Source organism: Ramularia collo-cygni (genome assembly GCF_900074925.1).
Source record: "Ramularia collo-cygni strain URUG2 genome assembly, contig: RCC_scaffold08, whole genome shotgun sequence".
Taxonomy (NCBI): Eukaryota; Fungi; Ascomycota; class Dothideomycetes; order Mycosphaerellales; family Mycosphaerellaceae; genus Ramularia; species Ramularia collo-cygni.
In genome coordinates, this window is record NW_019716262.1 from 367,539 (window position 1) to 378,730 (window position 11,192).

Here is an 11,192-nt window from a genome sequence, read left to right on the forward strand (position 1 = left end):
ACGGTTACTAGAGCAAAGACGGCTAGGCTAGCCCGTATTATAGAGTCGAACTCGCTATATCCCCCCGAGTTTATAATCGTCCCTCTCGTAGCCCCTCCCGTAATAGATTCGCTAGTCCTATCTCCTACGGTAGCTCCTTCGTCTACGGGGTCGAGTATTTCCGCGATCGTACTAGCCGATACTATAGCTACATCGACCGGCACACGAAAGGCTAAGAAGGCTAAGGCTAACGTTCTAGTCTGCCTATTCCTAGCGTATAGGTATAAGATATATAGTAAAGTTCTCGCCGACGAACACCTTGTCCTTAAACATTAGTATAAGGAAACGGCGCGCACCTAGCTCCTCGAGATCTTATTCTCGTCTAACATAAGTTCTAACATTCCTCCCGAGCTTATCGTTCTATCGACCCGTCCTACTCTAAAGGTCCCTTATCCCTACTACGTATACGATAAGGAATACGCTAATACTAGTTATGCTAATGCGTACTTCAAAGCGATATATAATAAGAAGCTAGACGGTATAGAGCTACATAACGCTATAGGCTTGCGATTATTATGCGGTCGGTTAAAGGCAGCTTTAAGGGCTACGGTCGAGGAAGCTCTCCGTTCTCTAAACTAGGACTAGCAGCGATCGACAACATTAGGCTACACTTTATAACTGTAGTATATAGTAGATAACATCAGAGATTAGTATTTAAATAGCAGCCGGTAGGTGTTAAATGCATTAGATAACGTGGTCGGTGTTTTATAGTAAGTAAGATAAGGCTTATAACTTCCATCCGTACTCCGCATTTAAAATAGTAGCTAAGTATTTATCTATCCGACATCGACTATGCCTTTCTTTTAATAGTTACATTATTACCGGCTCTATTACGTGCCTTACTACTACATCCCCATCTTATACTCCGTGCATCGCACTTCGCTCCGCTATAATAGCTACCTAGGTAACTTTATTATAAAGACGCTATAAGTTACATCTATATGTCTATATCTACACACTCTCCGGCTTAAGKGTTTTCTCCCGTATACTACATCGATTATAAGGTAGGTACTACTCGCGATTACTAGATCTACATATAAGAACTAATAGTATAGGTTACGGGCGTATATTCTAGATCCTTTACTACGCTTCTATATAACTCGCCGACATCTCCGCTATCTAGCCACCTACCGTAAGTAGCGTAGCGAGCCCTCCTATATTTACATTACTAATCTTTCGGCTCCTATCTTACGATCCCGAAGACCTTCCCTACCGAGACGCCCTTATATTAGACCCTATTCTACGCCTCGGCTTTAAGGAAGAGCGATAGGAAGAGCATAAGCTAGAGATAATGGAAATTAATTGCTAGATTGCCGAAATCGAAGAGAACAACTATAAGACGATTTTACCCTAGGCCGCTATAATCGCCGCTAACGAGGGCCGACTTCTACGGGTCGCCGAGTTCCCTTACCGCATTAGTTACTAAGTACTAACTAATGTTCCTTTTACGCACCTAGCACTATATAGGTAAAGGACATATTCGAGGGCAAGCTCGTAGAGTTTATGCTAGCGGGCAGCTTTATAACCCCGGGCGGGTCTCTCCTTAGCTATGCTGTCTTTATCTATTTAACCTCGGATAGATATCTATATTGYCTTAGGCCAATTTTCCCCGTATTTATACCTATTCGCTAGCTAGGCACACGCATCGAAAATAACCGCACACTTACGTCCTACGGCATTTCTACCCTCGATATAGCTCGCTATATCGAGTAGCCGGTCGAGCTACGTAGTATAGACGATAAGGATCGAACCGTTGCGTTTAATCGGGCAATATGCGATATAGAGTAGGATAAAAGGAGTCCGCTCGGGGGTGAATGTTCACTTTATAATAGCGGTCTACTTACTAGTGTTCGAAGCGAAGAATATAGAGAAATCTAGAGCCGTAAACCCTATAGTTCTGCTCTTACGCAGCGGAATAGGTGTAGAGCAAGCCTAATAGGTTCAGATTCTTTATATGCTAATCTTATATTTTAGGATTAGCATACTATGAAACGCAACAACTATTAGGCCCGGAGGTGTGCCGTAACGGACATACTCATTATAGCTTATACAACTGTCTAGAAGAGTTGAACAGACATAWACAGCGCCTAGGAAGTGAACCCAAAGAGTAATACTTAATCTTGCAATCCGGAGATGAATGCATCAAGCAATACATATTACACTCGCACCTACGATATACCTCACAAGGCCACACTCTGTTACCGGCCAGACTTAGAGGATCATCACCGAGATTGGTAGGGAGTTGTTACGGACCTCTACGCTTCCGGAATCGCTTTGGCCGGACCAGGATCACGCTGTGCGGCAGAAAAATCGACATTCCAACCGACTTACTGATTTCATGGAAACCTCTCGTGAGAAACGCGACGGYCAACCTACGAAAGCCAGATAATGCCAACGGTTTCTAGCTTGACTTCAGCGTCTACTCGCAGCGGAGGAAATCCCTACGCGCCCTAGACTACATAGTGGATTAGTCTAGCACTTTATAATTCTTTGACTCCAACGTTGGACACCTCTCATTTTTTTATTGGTCGTGTTAGATAAGGGCCCTTGCAACAAGTCTACTCGATACGGTAGAATTCTTTAACTCCAACGTTGGACACCTTTCGATCWCAGCTACACCTACTCCATCTCTGTACAGTCATTGTTGTTATTGGCTAGAGGATAGTCTGGATCCCCGTTCAAGGGCGGGCGGTGATGACAATTTTACATCACTAGCTTATCGAACAGTGAGTCCCCTTGACTGCCTTACCAGCATTGCCGCGGCTGCATCTTGTGCTTTCTTCGCAGTATACTTGCTTGCTATCAATGATGTCCCGCCGCGCTTCCAACTGCATCTCCAATCCCAGCTCCGACTCGATGCATCCCTCGCATCGTTCTGCTGTCAAAGCCACGCCCTCCGGGATCGTCGAGACCGTTCGGTTGACAATGCTCGATATCAGCTCTCGGCGTGTTGACTCAGAGCGGCCCGTGAATCAATCGAGAGAGCATTTCAGATCAAGTTGCGCTACGGACAAATTCTTCGTCCGCTTAAACGGATATCTGCAAATCCCAACTGTCGCCTCCGTCATCCCTGCCTTTTCCGCATCTCGCACCCTTAAAAGCTTTAGCACCGCCTTAGAGGAGCCTTGCTAGGCAGCGGATCAAGCTGGCAGCGGATCAGGCTCTAGCAGCGGATCAGGCTCTGGCAGCGGATCAGGCTCTGGCAGCGGATCAGGCTCTGGCAGCGGATCAGGCTCTGGCAGCGGATCAGGCTCTGGCAGCGATTCTAAGCACTGCTTGCAAACGATGCAGTATACACGCAGGTGTGGCACTCGCTTCGCAATCCATCTCCCATTCGACATCCTCAATAACCACATTCAGTGTTTCCCGAGGATACGCTTTCTTAAGGTGGACATTCCGTATTTCCATCGGCGACGAGGTCAGCGAGCCTTTCGCCGGTCTCTCCAATTGCTGCGCAGCTAAAAAGATCAAATATTGCCGCGGGTAGCAATAAAGTCCATTTGTCAGGATTCATCTAACTGCTATCCCTCTGAAAACTCGTTGCTGTAATTAGAGCCCTTATAAGCGTCGCTCTAGGCATGGGCCTTTGGCACCGTCTTTGGCTTTCTTCGTAATAGGGCTCGTCGGACAACTGTTAGATTGGCTACAATCGTAAGAGCCGGCGTGAATGTAACCCTAACCCTAACCCTAACCCTAACCCTAGATTCCTATCGTAAGCAGGTATTAAGTCGGACCACGTTCGGGCGTATAGAATGTAAGTAATAGGGATTAGTTGTGTATAGCTAGGACTTAAAGCTACCTCGAGGCTTAAGATAGCTTTAACTCTAGAGTAGAGCTAATATAGCTAAACCGGTACCGTATATATGCTTTAACTTATTAGTAGTTTCTTCCTATATATTTTAGTTAAATTAGTTTTTAATACTTTAAATTAAAAGTAATAACTTAGAGTTTATATCTTATCTAGAAGTAGAAAGAATCTATATAGCTTAGTAAGAATAAATAGAGACTCGTAGTAAATTTTTTTAAAATAGGAAAATTATATTTAAAAGTTATAATATTATATATCTATACTACTTCTTTTTAATTCTATCTCTTTATAATTTTACTTCTTACTAGAATTACCTCTTACTAGAATTATCTCTTACTAGAATTACCTCTTACTAGAATTACCTCTTACTAGAATTACCTCTTACTAGAATTACCTTTTACTAGAATTACCTTTTACTAGAATTACCTCTTACTAGAATTACCTCTTACTAGAATTACCTCTTACTAGAATTACCTCTTCTTATAGTATTATATATTTTATAATTACTTTCTACTAGTATTATTTATTCTTTGAATTATTTGTTACGAGTATTATTTCTTCTTAGTATTATTTAGAAATAGAATTATTTCTTCTTAGTATTATTTAGAAATTGAATTACTACTTCTTAGTATTATTTAGAAATGGAATTACTACTTCTTAGTATTATTTAGAAATGGAATTACTACTTCTTAGTACTATTTACTAGTAGAATTACTACTTCTTTATATTACTTTATATTATTATAACTACTTACTAGAATTATTCAATTTAAAAACTATCTCTTTCTAATAATACTTCTTTCTAGTACTATTTGTTTCTAGAATTACTTCTTCTTAGTATTTTCTCTTATTAGTACTTTTTATTACTATACTTATTTATTAATACTATTTACTATAATTAGTATTTTTTCTTATTAATATTATTCTTTCCTATTATTACTTATTAGTACTATTCTCTTTTTCTATTACTACTTATTAGTACTATTTTCTTTTTCTTGTACTACTTATTACTACTATTCTCTTTTCCTAGTACTACTTCTTCTTAGGAATATTCTTAAGTACTAGTATCTTATACTTATATATCCTATTACTAAAATTTTAGGTTACTAGTATTACTACATACTTTTTCTACCTACTAGTATTACTATTTATTATTCTTTAAACTATAATAATATTAAACCTAGAGTTACTAGAATAGAAATATATAGCATTTTAATTTTATAGAAACTATTAACTTAAACTTCTAAGAAAATTCAAAACTTAAGGATAAAAACTCCGCGAATTCTAGAGACTTATAGTTTATATTACCGCATATTCTAAGAAGTTAGGGTTTGAATTACCGGGAATCCTAAGAGCCTAGGATTTAAATTTCTAGAGATCTTAAGAACTCGAAAGCTGAATTCTCGGTAATTATAAGAACTTAAAATTTAAATATCTAGAAAGCTTAGAAACTCCAATTCTAAATATCTAGAAATTGTTAAAACTTAGATATTTAATTTCCAAGAACTTTAGAAACTCAAAACTTGAGATGCTATAAATTCTAGAAGTTCATAGTTTTAATTTCCGGAAATCCTTAAAGTTTAGATTTTCAATTTCCAGAAATCCTAGAAATCCAGGATTTGAGTTTCCAGAAATCCTGGAAACTTGGAATCTCAGTTTCCGAAAATCCCGGAAATTCAGAATTTGAGTTTCTGGAAATCCCAGAAATTCAGAATTCAAGTCTCCGGAAATTTAAGAAATTAAGATTTTAAATTTCTATAAATTGGAAAATCTTAGTATCTGAATTTCTTAAAATCTTTAATACTCTATATTTATAACTTAAGGAGTTTAAGAGACTAGAAGTCTAAGTCTCTTTAAATTAAATAAATATATAATTAGAATTTAGTAAAATCTTAGTAATAAGATATCTAAAGATCAAAGAATCCGAGAAGTCTAGTATCTAAATTTATAAGAATCTAAAGAACTTAAGAACTATATTCTTAGGACTTCTTAAAGTCAAATAATTAAAGTTTAGATAATTTCAAAAACCTTAAATCTAAATAGCTTAAAATAGTAGATATATAATATTTTGATTCTTTTTAAAATAGGATATTTAAGGTTAGAATTCCAAAATATCTATAAAGTTCTAATCCTAGACTACTATATACTTAATAAAACTAAATATTATATATTCTAATATCTAATTTCTATATTATAATGTCGTCTAGAGTTAAAAAAAGTTATATATCTTAAAGTTCTAGATCTTAGAGAGATTTTAAGATTATCTTCTTAATAATGAAATTTTAAAAATCCTTACCTCTTAATAACTTAAGATTTATAAATATATGAATTTATATAATCTTAACTACTTATATACTATAAATTCATATATTAGATCCTTAATATTCTATAGTATTAAATTACTATAGATAAAGAATTCTACTAATATAACAGTTTTTTACTATCTACTTCGAGAAAGAAATAAGATTAGAAATATATAAAAGTAAAAATTTATTAGAATAGAACGATAATAATGTAGTAATATAGATAAGTAAGATTAAAAACGTATAAAAATATTAGATAGTAGGAATACAAAATTATAGAAATATAAAATTATAGAAACATAAAAGACTAGAGATATAAAAGAAGATATATATAAAAGAATAGGTATATAAAAAAATAGGTATATAAAAGAACAAAGATTTATAAATAAGTAGAGATACTAGAAGAGAAATATATAAGAATAGAAGTATACGAGAGGAGAAATATATAATATAAGAAGATTAAAAAGAATAAAGAATTAAAAAAGAAAGATATATAGATATAAAAAAAAGCAAAGAAAAATAAAATAGGAGAAAAGATAGATACAAATATAAAGTAATATAGTAATAGAAATATATAATAAAAGAGAGTTATAAGAAGATAGAATAATAAGTAAGAAGAAATAGATAAGTAAAGAGATATAGAAATAGAAATAAATAAGAATATAAATAGTTAAGAATAGAAGTATAGAATAATAAAGTTATATAAGAAGAAAAGTATAAGAGAAAAGAAAGAAAATATAATTAAAAGAGAGATATATAGAAGTAGGAATAGCTTAAAGTCTACTTTTTTAGTATACTAATACTTAATCGAGGCCTAGTATTCGTTAATAGAGGCCTAGTATTTATTAATAGATACTTAGTATTTATCGATAGAGGCTTAGTATTTATTCTTTTACTATAGGCTTCTAATAATATTATCTCTAGCGATAGACGCGCTACTAATAATAGATATACTACTAGTAATAGCTAATAGGTACGCTACTAGTAGGCTAGTAAGTAGTATAAGGGTAAGAGCGTAATTAGACCTAGCTACTACTAAGATATACTATAATTAGTATAAAAGTAGGAACTATTAATCGGCTAACTAAGCTACTACCGAGATATACTATAGGTAGTAGCGCTATATATTATTATTAGTAGGGCGGGTATTATAAGATAGCCTCTACTACCTACCTTATAGGAATTACCCTATATAAGGTTATTACCCTATATACTTTCTTAGTATATCTTAGACTTAGTTATCTCGTATCTCGAGACCTCTCTTAGTTCTTTAGTTTAAGTACTCGTTTTAGTTCTTACTACTTACGATCGCCTTATTATTAGTCGCGCGTATTAGTAGAACTAATAAGAGTCTACTACTAAGACATTTTATAGTTAGTATAGAAGTAGGAATTATTAATCGACTAAGCTATAGAGTTAGAGAAGGAGTTAATATAGCTATTACGTAAATACGACTCTAAATTCTATAGTAATTTTCTAGTACGCGAATAGACTACGTATTAAATAGTTAGTACGTAGTATATTCGTTTAGTACATAGCAAATTTTATACGCCGTACTTTTCTAAGTAATAATTAGCCTAATCTAACGAACTCCGAGGATTAATAACGTAAATTAACCTATCGAAGTAATACCCTACCTATATATTACTAGCCTCTTCGCTATATTAGACCTATCCGATAAAACGATAAAACTAGTCCCTAGCGTAGTAGTATCCTTATATAATATACTCTAACTCCGGTATCGCGGCTTCTCGATATTAAAGGTAGATAGTCCTTATATCGATATTAAAGCGGCTTTAGAGCTTGTTATATACTAAGGACATTTAGAGCCTATTATATACTAAAGACGTTAGGAGCCTATTATACTTCAAATGTTCTTCTTTTTACGACTTAGAGTATAGCACGACTTCCGCGGTTATTAAAGGCAGATAGCTTCTATATCGATATCGAAGGTAGACGTAGGATAGTCTGTTCGGTAGATAGACAGACTATTATCGAGCTCCGTGTTCTAGTCGATAAATATGCCACGCACTAAAACTGTTAGTGCGTGGCATATTCGTTTGGTGCGTGGCGAATTACATTCGCTGTGATTTCCTGAACAATGAACGGCCTGGCCTGGCCTGACATCCTTTGAGGATTGACAATGACGTACTAAAACTGTTAGTGCGTGGCATATTCGTTTGGTGCGTGGCGAATCACATTCGCTGTGATTTCCTGAACAATGAACGGCCTGGCCTGGCCTGACATCCTTTGAGGATNGTACTAAAACTGTTGGTGCGTGGCATATTCGTTTGGTGCGTGGCGAATCACATTCGCTGTGATTTCCTGAACAATGAACGGCCTGGCCTGGCCTGGTCTGACAACCTTTGAGGATTGACAATGAAGCAAAAGTGACAATAGGAATAAGAGCTCAAGAGGCATGCCCTTCTTGCCGCAACACTTGCACCTATGCCATCACCATCACCATTACCATCACCACCGCCAACATGCAGAGAGATCCTTGGGTTGACGAAATGCTGAATCTTGCTGGCGTCCCTGACAATAATGAAGAAGAAGAAGAAGAAGAAGAAGAAGAAGAAGAAGAAGAAGAAGAAGAAGAAGAAGAAGAAGAAGAAGAAGAAGAAGACAACACTCCGCTGCCGCCAATGGAAGAAGAGGAAGAGGAAGAGGAAGAAGCTGCTGCGGCTCCGAGCATTGAGAAGTCGTAAGTTGGTCCTTATATGTGCGATAGTGAAGTCCTAACATCCTTAGACCACGAGCTACCGGAAAGCTGCCTTCGCTTCGCGCTCTGCCTCCTCGCCCTCCTCGTACGCCAGCCCGTGACTCTAGTGTGTTCTCCTTCCGATCCGACGACGATGAGGACGACAATGCTGCTGCTAGAGGACAAATGCTGCCGCCACCGCCGCTAACTCCTGGTTCTGCGAAGAAAAGCGGTCCGAAGGTTGGTAGCCATAACAAAGGCACTACCTTTCGCCGACCTGAGAACACAAGCTCTGAGGTCTACTACGGCCTGTCCGTCCGTCCTGAAGTATGTACCTTCCTGCCTAATCCTTCCAATCCTCTTCATCCTCTTTATCCTCCTTTCGTCCTAATTGCTGCCCGAACTAATATATATACTACAGTCCTTCGACCTTAAAGCTTTAGATCGACAGAAAGCGCTTGTACATGTTGCTCGCATTGAGGAGACCAGTGACGGTGAAGTGCGGCCGCGCTGTGAGCGCTGCACAGAGAGGGGATATCCAATTTGTCGCCAGTATACGGCACAGCTAAAGAAGGATACGAAGGTCGTGCGTTGTGCTCGCTGTTTGTRCGACGCAAAGCCATGTACATAGCTGTGTACATAGCTATGGCAGTGTTGCTGTTGTTGTTGTTGTTGTTGTTGCTTCGGCCGAATGAAGATCTTCCCTCTGCTCCTTGTCTGCTATCCTTCCTCTCCTGTCCATACATTATCCAAAATCTCTCTGGTAAGTTCTTCTGATGCATCTTTCTGATGCGTTTTCCTAATGCGCGGGAGATGTTGATGTTGATGTTGATGTTGGTAATATTATTGAGGGAGGGAAGTGGTTCTAAACAAAGCCGACCGGCCGCAAGCGGACTTGAGCGACGAAACGACAAACGAGAGGTGTCTCTGTTCTTCTCTTGTGAATCGAGTAATACGGCGGAAGATTTGATCAAAGCAACGTAACCGAAAGAAGGCAACGGAAGGGCAGAGGAGGAATGGGGCTGTGTAGTTCCTCCATCCGGTAGGAGGGCTCTCTGGTTCGTCTTGCTCTGTCTCCTCTGGGTGTTTCTTGCAGCTGTAGGCTGTACGGCAGCGACATGAACGGTATGATGCCTCGGAGTCCTCGTCAGGGGCGTTGGTCTTGTGGGAAGGCTGCTCAGAGTTGTGGTGCCGGTGTTCCTTTTCCCCCCTCCTCCACCGTCGGGGATGTACGACGTATACGGAAGCAAGATCGTAGGTGCAAACATACAAACAATCGATGGCTAGTACATTGGACATTACGAGCGAGCACAATCACACATTGCACGACACACGCTGCCTGGATCAACACGATCGAGGAAGTGCTTTGCCAATCCAGCTCGTGGGTGCAGAACCAAACCATGGCTTTTGACGAAGATGCCTGGGCTCCGCTTCGCATAGTCATTGATCCAAAATCCACAACACCACACGATTTGGTCGCCATGTCGTTCGTGTCACTATTGGGCCTTCGAAAGTTGAGACACATCAGAATGTTCAATGAACCATAAGTCAAACACTGCAAACCTCGGGTCCGTCCAAAAGAGAGCGTCTTCACAGAAGCAGTTACAAGTCGTTCTCTCGACTCCTTTTGAATACCTCTCCTTAGCCTTCTTAGTATTTCTTGGACTGCTACGCTACGGGGAAAACCAACTGATTATTCCTTGGAATCGCTTCCAACGTACGCCACCCGATTCGGGAGCAGGAAAAGTCTGCGCTATTTCCCATTATCCATCGTCTATCGTCTATTACCCATTGTCTATATTCTATTATCTAACATCTATCATCTATTATCTATTATCTAGTCCATCGTCTAACATCCACCGTCCGTTATCTAGTCTATCGTCCTTTACTACTAACTACCTATTACCTGCCTAATTACTTCGCCTAGCGGCGGACGCGCACACTTCTCGGCGGAGTACTAGGAAGAACATCGATCTCGAATTTAGGCTACTTATTAGAATCCTCGACGTACTATAGCATAGTCTAGAGGAAAATGTCCCGGTTAATGTTAAATGCTACTCTATTATCTCTTATAAACCGTAGCTAGAACTCGTTCGTATTAGCGAACTATTTCTTCTTAATTACTTCGTCCTAGAGGGACTTCTTAGTAAAGTTCTTATCGTCCCTAGTCCGATTCTTTATTAACTTACGAAGGCTATACTTAGTTCTCTCCGATGCTATATTAACGCGGACTCCGTTTTAGTAGTAAAATAGCTAAATTACGCGGGTAGCTCTAGTCGTCTTCGGGACGCGCTTCTTTAGCGATAGGTTAACGGCCTTAACCGTCTTCTACCTAGGCTTAA

At 38.4% G+C, this 11,192-nt stretch overlaps 2 protein-coding genes; both read left to right on the forward strand.

Moving 5' to 3' along the window:
• Positions 1 to 2,847: 2,847 nt before the first annotated feature.
• On the forward strand, positions 2,848 to 3,171 carry RCC_05680 (uncharacterized protein; the record flags this gene model as incomplete). Its single annotated transcript, XM_023770946.1, has 1 exon — positions 2,848 to 3,171. One exon carries the CDS (start codon positions 2,848 to 2,850, stop codon positions 3,169 to 3,171), a length of 324 nt encoding a protein of 107 aa, XP_023626714.1.
• Positions 3,172 to 8,635: 5,464 nt separating this feature from the next.
• RCC_05681 (uncharacterized protein) lies at positions 8,636 to 9,481 on the forward strand (the record flags this gene model as incomplete). XM_023770947.1 has 3 exons in its annotated part: positions 8,636 to 8,853; positions 8,901 to 9,177; positions 9,272 to 9,481. 3 exons carry the CDS (start codon positions 8,636 to 8,638, stop codon positions 9,479 to 9,481), a joined length of 705 nt encoding a protein of 234 aa, XP_023626715.1.
• Positions 9,482 to 11,192: the final 1,711 nt, after the last annotated feature.